The 19296-nt window shown below is 43.3% G+C and overlaps 1 protein-coding gene across 1 annotated transcript in view; it reads left to right on the top strand.

The window, feature by feature from the left end:
- Positions 1-15892: 15892 nt before the first annotated feature.
- The window catches only part of FRMD4A (FERM domain containing 4A), a 366806-nt gene continuing 363402 nt past the window's right edge, over positions 15893-19296 (top strand). The window contains exon 1 of the mRNA XM_040248505.1: positions 15893-19190. Coding sequence (XP_040104439.1) covers positions 19098-19190 — 93 coding nt within the window. The 5' untranslated portion in view covers positions 15893-19097. The remainder of the gene's footprint in view (positions 19191-19296) is intronic.

Here is a 19296-nt window from a genome sequence, read left to right on the forward strand (position 1 = left end):
ACAAGTTTGGGCCGTCGGGGGGGACCAGATCACCCATCGGATCGTCCGTTATGACTTTAGCTGCCAGACTGGAGGACTTTGAGGTGACACTGGAACATCTGCTCATGGATGTGTTTGTAAGTAAAAGCAGACCCTCCCGCTGCCACCCCCAGGCTCTTTGTGTCCCCATCACTGGGTCTGAGTCTCTTCCACAATCGTCCAATCCTTCGTTGTAATGTCTTCCTCCTGTGCCTCTAGGGGGAGAAAACCATAAAGTCACTACATGCCTGAGCTGTGCAGATTGGTCTACATGGATTACAAAGCAGGGTAGCGGCTTTTTTAAACCAAATAACTTGCAGAAGTAGGAATGAATGAGAAGAAGAAATAGAAAGCGTTTGCCCGAAGAGACCAAAGCAGCTTCAAAAGGCATTGCCTAGGAAAATCAGATTCATTTGTAAAGGGAAGCAATCAGTCTAGAAAAAAGGGGGAGGGTTGCCTGAAAAGTGTGTACTTTGCTGATGAAGGATGCAGAGGGCAGGGCAGCGTGAAGCGCCCTCTCCAGTGCCTGGATCCCTGCCTCTTTCCTCTTTCATAAGTATCAGGTTACTAAGACTTCCTCAGGAGTTGATTTATAGGGAAGGCTGTTTGAGTGACTCTCTTTTAAAGAAAAAGCACTTGATAGGGACAACTTCTGTGCCGTGATGAGCTCAGAAACACAGTCTTTGAAAACCCTTGGCGTTCGTAACACCCTAAGCAGCGTTGCTGTGCCACACTGGCCACAGTCTTTCTCAGTCTTTCCTGGGGGTTTTCTGTCAATGACAGGGTCTGTCTGCTTGGTGGGGGTTTAGGAACTCCAGACTGTGTGAAACATGCAGGTGGTTACCTTCCAAGAACAACGCTGGCTCTGCCCTGGGAAAAGGCAGCTGGAGTGCATTTGGAGGCCAAGCCATCCTGCCTCTCAAATCTGGAAAAGGCTTTCGGAGGGTTGGCTCTTGCTGTACTCTGCATCAGTGAAGCCCTTTCAGGAACCTTTCGGGGAATGGTGTGTTTTGGCACATGTGAGAGTCCAGGGCTTTTTCTCTTTATTAATTTATAATTTGTCTTCAAATTGAGGCAACATGATGCTGGCAGGATTCCCAGAAGGAATCAACTTTTCCAGGGCTGGGAACCGGGATCTCAGGGATTCACAGTCACGCTGGCCATAGGGCCAGGAAATTACGCCTTAAGGAGGAGAGTTGTCAAGAACTGAGAGGGTCCTTCTGGGTTTCCAGTGATGGGAGACCCACAGCTAGCATCCCTACCTTATCTGAAGTATAAATAAAGATGGACTGGCTGGATGAGAGGGTTTGTCTAATGGCTGATATCCTCTATCCAGCCACCAATGCCTGCCATGGTGGGGCTGGTGGCGTGTGGCCATAGGGTCTTGTGTGGGACGGTCTGTGGTATATCAAAGAGTTGATGTGAGTTTAGCTTGGGGGGGTATGAAATTAGCCAAGGAGTTGTATTCTCTAAATACCACGAAGTCATTAATATATCATCCTTCTCTCCTTAACTGCCTATACCCCTATGCTCTCTTATCAGTGCTTCCATCTCCATTATCTTGTTTGGAAGGTCCTAGAAAGGACTGCTGTGACACCCTCCATCCTTTTCAAGAAACACAACCCATAATTTCATGGCCCCAGTTTAGGTCCTCACTACCTCTCACTTGGACTAAGCATCTAATTATTCTCCTGTTGTATCCAGTGTTTCTTCTCCGGTTCATCCTACCATTATCATCTACAGATCAATCTCCTGATACTCTATTTTTTAATTCATAAAAAATAACTTTACACTCGTTTTAGATTCACAGCACAACTGAGCAAAAAGTATAAAGATTTTTCATATACCCCTGTCCCCACACACTAACAACACCCACACTACAAATAAGAGTAGTACATTTGCTACAATTGATGAACCTACCCTGACACATCATTATCCCTAAAAGTCAATATTTTGCATTAAGGTTTACTCTCGGTGTTGTCTGAACAAATGTACAGTGATGTGTATCCACCATTGCTGTATCACACAAGATAGTTTCACTGCCCTAAAAATCCTCTGTTCTCCATCTGTTCATACATCTCTCTCCCCTAATGCCCGGCAACTAGTAATCCTTTTATTGACTCCATAGTTTTGCCTTTTCCAGAATGCCATATAGTTGGAGTCATAAATATATAGCTTGGCTTCTTTCACTTAGCAATATGAATTTAGACGCGTGTGCTCAGTCATGCCCAACTCTTTGAGACCCCATTGACTGTAGCCTTCCAGGCTCCATGGGGTTCCCCAGGCAAGAATACTGGAGTGGGTAGCCGTTTCCTCTTCCAGGGAGACCTTCCCAACCCAGAGATTGAGCCCGCGCCTCCTACATTTCCTGCCCTGGCAGGTGGATTCTTTACCACTGCCCCACCTGGGAAGCCCATGTGAATTTAACTTTCTTCCACTTATTTTCATGGCTTGATAGCTCATTTTTTCAGTACTGAATATTATTCCATTGTCTGGATATACTACAGTCTGTTTATTCATTAACCTACTGAAAGAGAACTTAATTTCAAATTTTGGTAATTATGAATAAGCTTCTATAAACATCCATGTGCACGTTCCAGTATGGCTGTAAGTTTCAGTTCATTTGAGTAAATACCAAGGAGCTTGATTGCTGGATTATATGATAAGAGCATATTTCATTTTGCAAGAAACAGCCAAATTTCCTTCCAAACTGTTTGTTCCATTTTGCATCCCCACTGAATGAGAGCTCCTGTTATTTTACATTCTCGCCAGTTGGTATTATCAGTGTTTTGGATTTTGACTATTTTGATAAGTAGGTAGTGGTATCTCATTGTTGTCTTAATTTGCATTTCCTTAATAATAGATGATTTTGAGCATCTTTTCAATACCTTTGCTCTTTTGCCAAATATCACTTGGCTGTATTTATGTAGGTTTATTTCTGGGCTATTTATTCAGTTATATGGGTCTAATCTATTCTTGTACCAATAGCATACTGTTTTAATTAGTGTAACTTTCTAGTTAGGTAGTGTCAGCTCTTCGACTTGGTTTTTTTCACCAATATTGAGTCAACTAATCTGTATCTTTTGCCTCTCCATATAAATTTCAGAATCAGTTTGTTTATATCCATAAAATTATTTGCTGGGATTTTGATTGAGATTGTATTAAGCACATAGATTAAGTTGGGAAGAACTAGCATTCTTGTAATATTGAGCCTTCCTATCCATGAACTGAACTGAATCCATGAACATAGAATATTTCTCCGTTTATTTTGTTCTTCTCTGGTATCTCTCATGACAGTTTTCTCATTTTACTTATATATATCTTTACATATTTTGTTAGAATTATACTTAAACATTTTGTTTGGGGGAGTGTTAATGTAAATGGGAGAGTTTCCCTGGTGGCTCACATAATAAAGAACCTGCCTGCAATGAAGGAGACCTGGGTTCAATCCCTGAGTCAGGAAGATTCCCTAGAGAAGGGAATGGCAACTTATTCCAGTATCCTTGCCTGGTGAATTGCATGGACAGAGGGGCCTGGCAGGCTACAGTCCATGGGGTCACAAAGAGTTGGACACAACTGAGCAACTAACACACACACAATGTAAATGATAATATATTTTTCATTTTTCATTTCGCTTGTTCATTGCTAATACATGGGAAAGCTACTGGCTTTTGTATGTTAACTTTGTATCTTGTAAACTTCCTATAATCACTTATTAGTTCCAAGTATATTTTTGTCAGTTCCTTCAAATTTTCTACATGGATAATCATGTCATTTGTGAACAAAGATAGTTTTATTTCCTCTTTCCAAATCTATATAACTTTTGTTTTTTTTTCTTGTCTTACTGTATTATTTAGGACTTTGTTCAATAAGATGTTGAAAACAATGCTGAGAAGGATATCCTTGCCTTGTTCCTGATCTTAGAGGGAAAACTTCAAGTTTATCACTGCTAAGTAGGATGTTAGCTGTAGGGTTTTGAGGATATTCTTTATCAAGTTGGGAAAGTTTACCTCTGATCCCTGGTTTACTGAGAGGTTTTTTTTTTTTTTTAATCATGAATGGGTGTTGAATTTTGTCTAGTTCCTTCTCTGCATATATTGATATGATCATGTGATTTTTTTTCTCTAGCTTTCTAATATGATGAAATACATTAGTTAATTTTTGAATGTTTAAACAGCCTGGGATAAATCCAACTTGAGCATAGTATATAATTCTTTTTATACCTGTTGTATTCTATTTGCTAATATTTTGTTGAGGATTTTTATATCTATGTTCACAAGAGATATCAGTCTGTAGTTTCCTTTTCCAATAATATCCTTGTCTGGTTTTGACATTAGAGCAATGTTAGCTTCATAGAATGAGTTAGGAAGTCTTCTCTCTCTTTCTGGTTTCTGGAAAAGACTGTTGAGAATTGGTGTACTTTCTTCTGTAAATGTTCAGTAGAATTCATCAGTGAATCCCACCTACCCTCTGACTTCTCTCAAGATTTTTTATCACACATACAAGATTTTTTTCTTTACTCTATGTTTATAGCAACACTACTTACAATAGCCAACCACTTAGGAAACAACCTAAATGTCCAATGACAGATGGACGAATAACGAAAAAATATATATGCATGTATTTCAATAGTAATATTCAAGTAATAAAGCAACTTGCATAACAAAAAATATATATATAATATGGAATATTACTCAGCCATAAAAAGAATGAAACAGTGCCATTTGTAGCAACATGGATGGACCTAGAGACCGTCCTGCTCAGTGATGTAAACCAGGAAGAGAAAGACCAATGTCATATGATACCACTTATTATATGTAGAATCGAAACGGTGACACAGATGACCATATCTACAAAACAGAAGCAGACTTACAGACACAGAGAATCTATTTGTGGTTGCCAAGGAGGCAGGGCATGGGGGAGGGATGGATGGGGAGTTTGGGATTAGTAGATGCAAACTATTATACATAGAATGGATCAACAACAAGGTCCTACTGTATAGCCCAGGGCACTGTATTCAGTATCTTATAATAAACTGTAATGGAAAAATATGAAAAAAACTTTTTTAAAAAAATATTTTTTTCCTTTGTCTTTGATCTTCTGAAGTTTGACAATAATATTCCTAAGTGTAGTTTATTTGTTTTTGTGGGGTTTTTTTGGTGTGTGGTTTTGTGGTGGGGGCTGATTTTCGGGTTTTGTAGGTAGGGGGATTTATCTGGTTTGATAGTCTCTGAGCTTTCCAGATCTATGTCTTGTGCCTGACACTAAATTTGGAGAGATTCTCCGTCATTATTTCTTCAAGCATTGCTTCTGTTTTTCCTTTTTTTCTCTCTTTCTTCTCCTATTCCCATTATGCATATGTTACATGTTTTGTAGCTGTCCCACGGTTCTTGCATATTCCATTCTGGTTTTATTTTCAGTCTTTTTTTCTCTTTGCTTTTCAATTTTAGGAGTTTCTGTTTTCATATCCTCAAGCTCAGAGATTCCTTCCTCAGCCGTGTCCAGTCGACTGATAGAATCATCAAAGGCATTCTTCATTTGTCTTACAGTGTTTTTGATCTCTAGAGTTTCTTTTTGATTCTTTCTTAGACTTTCCATCTCTCTGTTTATGTTATTCAACTGTTCCTTTATATAATTAACCTTTTCATTAATGCCCTTAGGTAAAAATCATTGTTTCTATTGTTGCTGTTTGTTTGTTTGCTTTCTGGTCTGATTTAGTTCCAACACTCCTTACATGTCTGACTCTGGCTCTGATGCTTGTTCGACTGAACTGTATCTTTAAACTGTTTCTCACCTTTGAGGAAACCTTGTAATTTCAAGGTGGACGTGATGTACTGTATAAAAGGAACTGTGGTGAATGGGCTTTTAGCAATGAGGCAGTGAGGTGAGCACTGGGGCATTTGATAGTCCCGTGTGAGGTCTCACTATTTTAGAAGGCTCTGCCCTTAGGCTGTGAATTTCACAGCACTTCTGGGGATTTCCCCCCCTTTAGGTGAGACAGAATGGACGGAGGGAGCTGGAATTGGCATTTCCCTTCCTGCAAGTAGGTTATGCTCTGATTCAACCTCTGGTAAAATATTTTCTCCTGAAGGCAGCCTTGTTCAGAAGCACAGAATGCTCTGCTGTATACATACACATCCCTAAAGAATACTGAGAATGAGCTTCAATGTCACATGGATTTGAGGTCTCAATCACAGCTTTGCAAGTCTTTGCAAGTGTTTAATCCTCATCAAAATGTAGCTAATACTACCCAGGTTATAGGATCACAGTGAAGGTTTAAAAGTGGTCATTTAGAGCAAGAGCCCAGAGCCATGCCTGATGCAGAGAAGGCACTGGGTGAGTGAATTATCTTCTTTCCTTTGCCTTCTCCTAGAAAAGGCATTGGTTGGTTGGTTTTAAAATAAATTTCATTTGTTTATTTGTAAATTGTGGCTGCACTGGGTCTTTGTTGTGGCTCACGGGCTTTCTCTAGTTACAGCACGCGGAGGCTTCTCTAGTTGCAGTACATGGGTTCTTCAGTAGCGTGTGGGATCTTAGTTCTTCAAACAGGGATCGAACCCACATCCCCTGCATTTGAAGGTGGATTCTTAACCACTGGACAACCAGGGAAGTCCCAAGGCATCGGTTTTAAGTCCCTAATGGTAAAAGGTCATATCCCATGTCTTTGCCTCTAAAGCTCTCTCTCACTCCCATCACCAAACCTTCCCCTTTGAATGGTCAGGGGTTTGGGTTCTGTGGAAGGACAGTATTTGCTCCCTGCTTCAATCACATCAACCTGTGGCCATTTCTCCTGACTCCTTCCAAAATGGCAGCAGATGCCTCGTCCTGAACTCACCCAGCAGCAGACGGGGATGGAGCCCTGGGCACAGGCTGTGCTTGGCTTCTGTTCTCCATCTGGGATCCCCTGGTGGGGCCTTTTAGCAAAGGGACCTGAGTCTGCAGCTCCCAGTAGAGAGCCAGGGAGAGTGTTCGACATCTCACATGGCTTGGGAAGATAAAAGCCCATGTATGAATGAGGGGATGTGATATCTACAGCCCAGTGTACCCCTCTCTGCATTCCTAGGGACTATAGGCTTTCTCACGTGCGTCTTTCTATTGTCTAGAAAGAATATTTGCAGCCGAGTCCCATTAGCCTTGAGTTTCCTCCGTAGCTCATTAGAATGTCATCTAACTATCTCAACAACAGCTGTTTCCATATTGACACTTCCTTTCCAGGATTACAAAGATCCACTGGGGAATTTCGTGGGAATGCAAGGCTTCTGCAAGATGAGATAAAAGGGACACGTCAGGCATAGTGTTTCATAATTAGTTGTCACCACTCTGAGGCTTCTGTAGCTGCTGCAGTGCTGCTAGGCTCACAAAAGAAAGTAACATATGTGTATATGCATGAGCATTCATACACACAAACACAACCCAACACTGAGGTGAAGAGTTCAAAAGGTGAGATCAAGACTTCCCTGGCAGCCCAGTGGTTAAGACTCCACACTTTCACTGCAGGGGCTGTGGGTTCAGTCCCTGGTGGGAAAACTGAGATCCCACATGCCATGCAGCATAGCAAAAAAAAAGGTGAGATCACTGAAAAGCATGAATGACCCTTCAGGACTGGCTCCAGAATTGATGGCAGTGCCTTTGCTGATGTATTTGTCTTTTCCCTTTTGTCTGTCTATCCTCATCTTGTTTCAAAAGATGTATGGTGCTTCTTTCCGAGGTGTAGCTTAAAAGCTAGGCATTTTAAGCTATCAGCCATTTTCAACAACCATTTCAATAGCATATTCATGGATGGAGAACCCGGTAACAGACACTGAAAGAAAAGACACCAGAGGAAATGAAGCAGGTCTCCTGAAACATTTACTTGTTGAATTAAATAACCCCAGTATCTGGACCCAAATCTGTCCATTCAGAAAGAGGTCTGGCAATCTGGCTCTGCTTCCACAGCCAGCATCTGCTGTCAGCGTTCCACGCACGCCTTCTCAGGGCCATGAATGCCCTTCTAATTACCACTCACTACCCGCAGGCCTTATCTGGCTCAAATTATCTTGAACATTGCTCCTTCTCTTGACAGTTTCTCATTTTTATCAAAATTATATGTGTGCATGGCAATTTTCATAGCATTTTAAAGTTGAAGAATACTGGAAGATTTATAAACACAAACAGCAGGCTCCATTTCCACTTCTTTTCATCTCTGAGTCCCTCTCCCCAGGGGCGCCATGGACATTTTCTTTCAACTGTTGCTTTTGGTAATTAATGCTAGATTTCTCGATCATCTGTTTATACTGTGATTTCTTAATCACTCAATTTTTGGCATTTTATGCTGCCACCCTGAGAGATGAGGCTTAAAATTTACTTCAGTTGTTACTCCACATCCCTACAGGCTCACACATCTCCTTTCCTATTTTCTCAAAGTATCTATATCACAGTTTAAATCAAAATTCATTTTCATTATGACTATCAAGGTATTGTTTACAGCTGACAACTATTGTATAGTATCATTACATAGCCTGGATTTTCCAACTTTATGTTTTTCTAGGAATTAATAGTTGCCTTATTTAATTATTCACTCACTTAATATTCTGTTATGCCCATCAAGTATTTTTCTCTAAGATCTTCAATAGAGCTGTGTCTCTCCTCTCAATTTGGCAAATTCATTATTTGCCACTCAACCTATTCTTTTTTCTTTTCTTTTGAGGGATCCTTCCTAGATCCCTCCATCCTCCTACACCAATTGAACTAGCTCTCTAAGTCTCCTAAATGATTGTCTTCTTGAGGCTCCCTTTTCTTCACCATTATTCTGGGAATCCCTTTGCACCTGTCCTGTGATTCATGCACCTTTTCTTGGAACTGAGGTTCTCTGTTTTGTAGGTTTAACTTTCTTTTCCTGGAGATCATCTTCCAGTAAGCTCCTGAGAAAAAGTGCATAAGAAGTAAATTTTTGTGTTCTTGAATGTCTTCCCTCACACTTGACTAATAACTTGTCTAGTGGTTATGTGTCTGCTGTTGAAATCCAGACCTACATTTCCAAGCTTGACATCCTTCTTTAGTTTCAGGTCAAAAGGTTCATGCACCAAAAATTCTATACATTCAGAGCTATGCTTATCATCTCTCCAAATTTCCCCAGTCTCCTGTGTACTTATCTGAACTTATAGGACCTTTCTTCCTCTAGCCCCTCAGTAGAGAGGAACACTATTCTTCCTTCCAGCATTTATAACTTGCCAACATCATGTATTCAACCTTTCTCCACCATTCTAGTTCTAGAGTTAATCATTACTCATTTGGACAATTATGTTGACATTGTAACTGCTCTCCTTGTCTCTACACACCTTGACTTTCCATTCTACCCTTCATCCTTTATTCCTCAAGTTAAAAATATTCAGGAAGCTAGTATCATTCCTTTCAAAAACAACTTTTAATGGCTCTTTCTTGCAAATCGAATAAGGTCTAAAATATATTCTTCTATAGCATTAAAGTCAGAATATGGTCTCATTGTCATTTGTGACCACCTTGTTCTCACACATGTAATTCACCGTCTCATTCAAGTTTCACAGCAATCTATTATCTGTGTTCATGCTATAGGGATTTAAAATTCAAATAGAATGGGATATGCAAGCAGACAGTAATAAAATCCCCTACTCATCCTCATTGAAATCTAAGGGTTTGCCCACTGAAAGTATTTTTCCCATTTTGGCCATGATTTGATATTGAGAAAACATTTGGCATTTTGACTTACAGGAGCCCTCGAAGGCACACTCAAGATAAGCCACATTCCTAAAATGTATCACCCAACTTCCTAATCGATTCAAATGTTTTTTTTTTTCCTCTTCTAGGGCAAATACAGACAATGTGGCTTATTACTGAGACCCCTGGGTAAATGGGCACTTACCCTTGGGAGTGACACACTCCTGGGCACAGGAAAGAAAGCAAGCTGATGGCCCAAGAGAAAACCATCCCTTTTTGCAGTACCAAAGATATCACTTAAACCAAGATGAACCTTTCTCCTATTGCAAAAAATTGCATGTTAAAATTCTCCTTCTGGGAAAAGGAAGCGTGGAAATTAGCAGCAGATTTAAGAGTGGGTCATTTACCACCCAATGCTTAACTGAAATTTGACAGCTAAAAAATAAATCAAAAGTCAACCTCCATTGACTGTTTGGAAGTATACTACATATATATTTGGCTAATCCTGGGTGGTCAATACCACAGATAAGGACATTATTTATCTGTCCATTCTAGGTGCAATTACACAGTTTAACCAGTACAAATAGCACTTCATAAATATAGCAAATCAATGCTAGTTATCAAAATCCATCCACAACCGATAGCACATGAAAAAGGGCTTTGCAAAATGGCCTTGAAAGCCAATCTACATGACCAGTCCCACACAGGTCAGCTTATTGACTTCTTAATCACTCAGGCATCCTGGCAACCTTATTGATTCCTCAGGACCTGGCCGTGACATCACTCCTAACAGCACATACACTAAGCCATTATTGCCATGCAGAAGAGCCATCATCCCAGGCTGCAGCCATTGATTGCCTGACTTAGCCTCATGCTGGGAAGGGCAAGTGCAGCTCTGATGAGGAGGCAGGGGGCAAATCATACCCAGGTTCCATGTGAAGAACTTTCCTTTGGAGGAATAAGATCCATCAGCTGCTTGCAATCCAGGAGCTCTGCCTGTTCCCTCTTTCCCTGGGTGACTAGTTGAAATAATCCTGCCAGCATGCTGATGAGTCCTTTATTTGATGTCCATGAAGCAAGAGTTACTAAGACAGAATATGGACTAATCCTCCACATAAGCCATTAATATCTTCCACTTGACATTCTTTTCCCCTTGATCACTATCATAAAGATTGAATGAGATTCTGGGATGCTTGGTTAGTAAGCAAGGTTTCCATCAGCAAAATGCTACGTTTTCTTCCCTGTCCTGGAAGACTGAGATCTTTTCTTTTGTGATGGGATGTGTGTCTTTGAATTGATGGAGATAGAGGGTCTTACTCTGGACTAATTAATTCTCTACCCAAATGAAACATCCTCAAGAGGGAGTTCTCAAAATCTCTTTATCCCACCAAAAAAAGTGGAGCTTAGCTGGATGACCTTTAGGGAATTCAGATGGATGAAATGTGGCCATCATAGCAGGATATTGTATGAAGAGGGAGAGAAGTAGATGGTGAGGCCGAGGAAAGCTGTTGTGGTGACAGGAGCAACAGGAAAACAGAGAGAGAGTGAGAGAGAGAGAGAGTTTGTGTGTATGTGTGTGTGTGTGTGTGTGTGTGTGTGTGATTTACAAAAACCTTTCACAAACATGATTTCACTTTCTCCTGATGGGTAGGTGTTCAGTAACCTTCCAGGTGCCAGGTCAGGTATAAGGTCATCGTTCTTTCACTTCCCCAGAGACCCTCATCAAGGACAGGAACTGAGTTTTAGGGACAAAAGAAAACTCTTCCAATAAGCAAAAGGTTTCTTGTGTCTTCAATTCTAGGCACACCTAGGAGAGTATAACAGCTCATGAACTGTGAGGCCACTTACAGGGGACCCCAGACAGGTGACTCCACTTCTCCCTACCTGAGTTTCTTCATCCAGGGAAAACAAGAGTACTATTTGATAAGATGTTGTGAGGATTAAGGGAAGGACTGTATTAAAAAAAAAACCAACACCTTTAGAAGAGCCCCTGAAATAGACAGCATTGGTTTAGACAAGGGTGAGGTTAGTGTGGAGCGTGGTGTGAAATGCAAGCAGAGCACAGACAATGTCATTGTCGCCTCAGAAGCAAATAGCAGATTCATCCTCGTCCACCAGACCTTTCCCAGCACGGATGAATGGGAGTCAAACTGAAGGATTCGGGTTATACTTCTTTTCCTTGCCTAGATGGTCATGGAAAAAATCTGTTCCATGAAGCCCAGGACAGAGCCCAACTAAATAAAAGAAGCTTGAAACAGAAAGAGAGGAAAAGGGGTAGGGGAAAGAAGGGAAGGAAAAATTCATCTGCTTAGTCAAGCTAGCTACCATCCTACCTACTGCTTCTTCCAAATGCCGTAGGAGGAGGGAAGGTCTGTCTAAAGTTGGGTAATGACTACGAGGCCTAGCACCAGGGCAAACCTTAGTTCCAACTAAGAGAAACCACAACTCCTGTACGGGGACCTGTAGATAATCCCACAGGCTTTGGGCACATGAGGTCCAGGGACACCAGTGTTGCTCCACATCTTGGTTCTGTTCTTTGGGATATTGGGTTTCAGGTTTGGCCTAAATTCCAGCCACTTTTCAAACAGAAAATTACAATTGTCGGCAGTATTTCTGTTTGCATAGCCTCAGTCACAGCTTACTCTAATATGATGTGACAAGAGTTACCCGTTAGCTGAGTTAGGAGCTGATGGAAAAGGTGTTGGAATGTTGAAGAAAGACAGGGCTTCCCTCCCTCCTGCTGGAGGAATTTTCCAAACTGGTTAGGAATGCGTTGTCTTCTTGTGTTTGGGTCCATCTCAGCTGATCGATTCTCTCATCCATTTTACATGACAGTCGTTAAAAACTCCACACTTCATTCAAGAGTCAGAGCCTGATGATGCTGGACGTGGGGAAGGTAGGAGAGGTCAAATCAAGACAGTCTCTCTCTGGGTCAGACGGGTTTAAACCCAGTCTTGTCCTCGCAGGACGCCTGTGCATTGCTGGAAGTTCCTGCCTACCTCCCCACCCCCACCTTACCCACTGCTAGGGATTTCTCACTGCAGTTCCCAGGCACAAGCGATACCTCTTAACTTTCCCAAACCCAATGCCAGCGTGTGGGGAAGGCGGACAGGAGGCGGTTCTGCCATCAGTGATTCTCTAACACTAGTCTACCTGGAGACAGCATCATTTCCCACGCATTGAGGGCTCAGCCCTACAAGCCTGCCCCACCCCCAATTTCAGACACTAATTGCAAGTCCAGATTGTCATGACCAGATGGCTGTAAATCAGACCTTCTTTGGGAGTTTGGTTCATTTGCTAGAGCAGCTTACAGAACTCAGAAACATTTTAGTTACTAGGTGACCAATTGATTATTAAAGGATACAACTCAGGAACAGTCAGATGGAAGAGAAGCATGGGACAAACTATGAGTGCACCCATCTCCCGCACGTCTCCAAGCGGAAGCTCTCCAAACCCTAGACTACTGGGATTTTATGGATGCCTCATTACATGGTCAGGATTAATTACATCATCAGCCCTTGGTGACTGATTCAACCTCCATCCCCTCCCCTCTCCCCAGAAGTCAGGGAGTAGGGCTGAAATTTGCAGCCCACCAGTCACAGGCTGGGTTCCTCAGGTGACCAGCCCCATTCTTTGGTGTCCTAGGGACTTTCCAAACTTCACCTTATGAACACAACAAAAGTACCTCTATCATTCTCACTGCTTAGAAAATTCCGAGTGTTAAGAGTTTTGTGCCAGGAAAGGAGACTAAGACCAAATGTATATACTTTTTTATTTTTTAATAATTGTATTTGTTTATTTATGGCTGTGCTGGGTCTTCACCACTGCACGGGCTTTTCTCTAGTTGCAGCAAGAGTGTGCAAGCTTCTCGTTGAGGTGGCTTCTCTTGTGGGACAGGGGCTCCAGGGCACGCAGGCTTCAGAAGCTACAGCTCCCGGGCTCTAGAGTGCAGACTCAGTAGTTGTGGTACCCGTTGCTTCATGGCACGTGGGATCCTCCCTGATCGGGATGGAACCCGTGTCTCCTGAGCTGGCAGGCAGATTCTTTACCACTGAGCCCTCAAAGGGAAGCCCTCAAAGGGATACTTTTTAATTGTAGATCACAATATCTAACTCTCTCCCAGGTGGTCACATAAAATCCCTCTCTTTGCCCCCAGCCTCCATCTGCCTTCCTTCACACAACACGCTCAGCACCTGGAATGAGCCAAGGCTGTGGGATGGGAGTGACCTCCTTCCTTTTGCTTCCAGCAGCGATCCCCCTTCCCGGTCACCTTCCCTGTGGGCACCCCACAGCAGTCCCTTCCGCAGGTCTGAGGTGAGGGATGAGTGGCGCCCCCTTCTCTCTCATCTTCCTGCCCGGACAGCCTGAAGGGAAGGTCAGCTGAGGGCTTCAGAACCTCCCTCAAAAACCCTTGAGGGGGGTTGGAAAAAGGTGGCTCCTGCTGCCTTGAAACCACAGATAAAACTTAGCAAGAGCCCTTTCACATCTCCTCAACTGACAAGAAATAATGGCTTGAGATGGATGTTAGGAGAAGGGTCTCCACTGTCCGCTTTCTGTTGTTCTGTTTCCCCAGTATGAGTCATAGTCCACCTTTCACCAGCAAAAGGATTGCAAGTGGCCAAAGAGGCCAGGGCTGACGTTTCTCAGATGGACTCTGTCCTTCTTTCTGGAAGGGCACTTCAGCTCACCTTTCTGACACTTCTCAGCTCACCACCTTCTGCCCCGACCCCAGATTCACAGTGACCTCAGGCTGCCCTCTGACCCCTCCCCTCCCCCACAGCATGCCCTCAGTCACCTCTCTCAGACACTCGCCATCCTATAACCCCTTCTCTTTGTATTCTGCCAAATGAACAAAATCGTACTGTGCAAATGAATTGACTGAGTGCCAGTAAGTTACAGTCAGTGGTGAGACTGGCATCCACGTGCCCCTGCTGCTGCTGCTGCTAAGTCACTTCAGTCGTGTCTGACTCTGTGTGACCCCATAGACGGCAGCCCACCAGGCTCCCCCATCCCTGGGATCCTCCGGGCAAAAATACTGGAGTGGGTTGCCATTTCCTTCTCCAGTGCATGAAAGTGAAAAGTGAAAGTGAAGTCGCTCAGTCGTGTCGACTCCTAGCAACCCCATGGACTGCAGCCTACCAGGCTCCTCCATCCATGGCATTTTCCAGGCAAGAGTACTGGAGTGGGTTGCCATGCCCCTGCTGAGAGCCAAAAAGGACTGGCCTCACAAATGGTAACTGCAGGCCCTGGGCCAGGAGCGGGGATAAGCACTTGGTTCTAGTGTGTCAGGCTCACTCTGGGCAGGAGGGTACAAACATCAGTCCCCATTCTGTGCCCAGTGTTCTCCCAGGAATCACTCGTGGGACCCTCCCATGGCTGCCACGCAGGTGCCCTCATGGTCAGTGGCCTGACTTGGAAGTCAGCATCGCACCCAGGCACACATATCACCCCAGGTGACCTTCCCTCCTGCCTCCCACTAGCTGTGCTGTTAGGAAATGCTTTCCCCCGAACAGGCCATCATTCCCTGACCCCCCTTTCTCTCCCCCTGCTATCCCTGACCATGAACTCCCATTTGATTGGATACATCTTACTTCTTTGGTTTGTCAAGACCATTGATTTTCCTGAAATATCGCTTGATTGATTCCCATGCATTTTCATACCAGAGTTTGAATGTGAATACTTCTCACTGACATGGGAAGAAAATATTCAGAATGAACAATTAAAAAGCGTCAGCATCCTAGAGTGGGTGCTGTGCTCCCAGAGGCATCAGAAGCAGCAGCTTCAGGGACTCGAGAATGGAGGTCTGTCATCTCCACACCATCTCCCAGCAGGGCTCACTGATACCCTGATGGGGCAGGATCCTCCCGGTCTGTCCCCTGTGCATTAGGCTGCTGCTCCCTGGAGGCAAAGGGAACCCTATCGTCCACCACCCTGGCAAAGACATGCTCTAAGTAATATAGCCGCTTGATGGTATCAGCAGGGGATTGGTTCCTGGACCAATCCCAGTATCTGTGAATGCCACATTCATAAGTTCCACCAACTGTGGGTCAAAACCTGTCTCCAGGTTGGTTGAATCTACTGATGGGGGTGGGGTAGCCAGCTGTACCTTTCAAAGGCTTAGCTCCAAGGGACATCAAAGCAGTGGTTCCAGAGACACTAGCACTGCTCCGTCTAACACCATTTCTTGTATGAACATTCTCTCTGTTTCAAAGACAGTGGTCTTCCCATTCCTCTGCTGGGCAGGCACTGTGGATACATCTCTTTTTTAGATTACCAAAGTGCTATAATCGGATAAAGTTCTCTGCGGTAGGTGAGAGTACAAGGGACCAAGTCAGGCCCTGAAATCAGCCAAATTGACTTTGGTTTTCATCTTAGCTCTGACAGTTCTAGCTGTGCTACCTTGGTCAACTTATTAACCCTCTCTGGGCCCTAATTTCATCAATTGTAAAACATGGATGTTTGTGTATGCTCAGTCATGTCTGACTCTTTGCAATTTCATAGACTGTAGCCTGCCAGGCTCCTCTGTCCATGGGACTTTCCAGGCAAGAATACTGGGAAATGGGTAGCCATTTCCTTCTCCAGGGGATCTTCCCGACCTACCCAGGGGTCAAATCCAAGTCCCTTGCGTCTCTTCTATCAGCAGGTGGATTCTTTACCACTGAGATAATGAAATTTAATTCTTGGTAACCTTCTATCATGTTGCCTGGCAATGGCTGAACATTCACTAAATATCAGTTACCCTCATCTCTCTAAAGTGGTCATATCTGCTAAGGTATGGGTTATATCCACTCCCAAGAAACATATTTGTATTGTAACAGTGTAACAATAATAGTCTTCTGAAAATAAGTACATTAGATTCAATAATTAGTTAAAACATGTAAATCTCAAACACCTAGAATAAGACCGTCAGAAAGATAATTTTGAACAAGTTGAACTTTAAGAGCCTTCAAACCTCTCTGAGGTTTGAGGTTCAAACCTCCTATTCTATGGGGATTGGGGAGGATTCTCTATTAGCTGGGAGGAAGCGCCAGTGCTGATATGAGAAATGATCCTGCCCCACACCCTACCCCTAGGGGAGAGGGGTAGAATGTGTGGGGCTCAAATGTGTGGGAGTCTGGCCAAGGGTTATTTTTTTTGTTTCCATTAACATTCTCTTCTATATGTATTTTAACTTTAATCAAAGGCATATGTTTTTGTTTTATTTGCACTTAGTTCATCAAAGTGTCTCTTAGGATCTGAACTATGCCGCAAAGACTTGAGCTCTGCATCAAAACCTTCATTAATACCCCTGGGAAACAGGAAGTTGCATTTAGTCAAATATAAATAAATCCAGCTCCCAGGGGCTTTGCCCTGGCCTGGGTCAGGAAGAGACGGTGACTTCTCTGTTGATCTGATCCACGGCCCCCCTCTCAAGCTGCACTTGCAAACAGAAATCCCAGGGCTCTGGCCAGATCAGGGTTTTGAAAATGTGTCTCTCCTTTGTTCAAAACCATTGTGGAATCAACAAGGAAAGAGAGACTTGATTTGGCCAGGTTACTGGGTAGCTTTCCAGATACATTTCCACCAGGCAGTGCAGAAAGGAAATGAGAAAGAGGAAGAAGAGTTAGCCTAAACCACCTCGCCAAAGACTCCGTGCAGGTCATGCTGGAGAACTTTCCATCTCCCCCTACCCCGTCTACCTCCGCCCCTTCCCTCTCACCCTCTCACTAACTCTCCAACTGCACATATGGAACCCATTACGAACAAAGCCCGATTGTTGTATATTTGGAATTTCCCACATCAACTTGATGCTTTCTTTAACTGCCTCTTAATGTGTGTCTGAGTTGGGTGACCAGACTCGCGTCTCCATTCCCCCACCCTCACCCCCAGGAGCACCCCCTTTCTAAGAGTCTTGTTCCGGATTCATTTTCAAGCAGTGTAAAATTCCACTTTTTTCCCCTCTACACCCCACCCCCACTTCCCATCAGAGTCTTAGAATAAACAGAACTTTCTTTTCCATCGTTTTCAATAAACGGGTCTGTAGAGAATAAATAAAAGCTGGTTCCCAAAACATAAGAGTGATATTAGGCAAACACCCAAAAGCCCGGGATTTTTACAAAGGAAATGGCATCCTTTTCATAAAACCTCACAACAGAGAGAGCAGCAGAGGCAAAAATAAGTTAAAAAGAAAAAAACCTAAAATACCTCCAATCCTAGAAGCCCCTTACTTGTTTTTCCTGTTGAGTAATTTTGTCTGCTATCGAAATAAGCAGGTTTAGGGAGGCATAGAGATGAGGGCAGTCTCATAAGTGAACAATATGTCAGAAACAAAATATTACAGGACATTAAAATTTTTAGAGCATGTGTGCCCTCGGTCTGAGAAGCTTGTCTGATGTAGAATTACACCATCTGATTAGAGAGGAATATACAAATGTGATGGGTGAGTCTGAGCATAGATAGTCCTTTTCAGAGCCTTGTAAAATCAAACATAATTTCTTCATGTTTATTGGCACACATAAAAATCAATGCTCTGTAACACAAACATTTAAATGAGGAAATGCCAAATGGGAGTCTGTCTGGCGTATTTGATTTGATTCATTTGAACCATGTGATACAAACATTTTCTCCTTTCTTCCCTCAGACTTCCTCTTTGTGGATGCCATTCACATATATAATTAACTGTATGCCTACATTTGTTTTCTATCTGTTGGAAAGCAGGAAGAAAAAATATGCACGTCTGACGCTCAGGGTCATCCGCATAATTTATGACTACAAAGAGGGACTCCCCCTCAAGTCCCCACTGTGTTATACCACTGCCCTTCAAATATTTTCCCTGTGTCCAGAAGAGAGTGAAATCAGAATGCAGAATTGCACATTAATCTCTGCACCAGATGGTGATATTCCAAATAGTCTTTTTAAGGTGAGCATGTGACCTACTGTACGGCCGAGGGGCTTTGGAGTCACGTGACAGAGTGAATAATACGTCTGATAGGGTTTCCATTAGACAACTGACCTGGTTACAGTCTGGAGCCGCGGGAAGCAAAGTTGACATTTCAGGATCACTCCCCCCAGAGCGTCACTCACTGGCCCACTCCTGGGACGTGCAGTCTCACCGAGGGACTGACAGGCAAGGGCAGGCGGGAGGGAGTGGGGCTGAGCTGCGGGCGGCGCGCTGAAGTTGCAGAACTTGGGCTCTTTTTTTTTTCTTCCCCATCCCCCACCTCCAGACACACCACATCTTGACTCATACGGTCGAAAGAAAAAAAAAAAAAAAAAAAACCTCTTTCAGTTATTTGATATTTGGGAAACCTCCGGGAGACCATAACTTAGTTTTGAGGACTCCTCCATCTCTCCCTTTGCTGGGAACAGATACACACACACACACTCACTCACACTCACGCAGACACACTCACCCACGGCTCTACACCATGGTGGTTCAAGCTGCAGTGGCTCCAAATAGATCCCAGAGACTCCTACTGAAAATTCCGTATGGATCTCTGAGAAGACGCAGTGTGGAGAGGGTAAGCAACGTGGCGGGTTGTTTGCTTTTCACTCGGGCAATTGCTCCAAAGAAAAGGAGAGGCTTCTTTTCATTGTACATAGCATCCCTTCTGGAAGTCATGTTTT

The sequence above is a fragment of the Oryx dammah genome, unplaced genomic scaffold (genome assembly GCF_014754425.2).
Source record: "Oryx dammah isolate SB20612 unplaced genomic scaffold, SCBI_Odam_1.1 HiC_scaffold_10, whole genome shotgun sequence".
Taxonomy (NCBI): Eukaryota; Metazoa; Chordata; class Mammalia; order Artiodactyla; family Bovidae; genus Oryx; species Oryx dammah.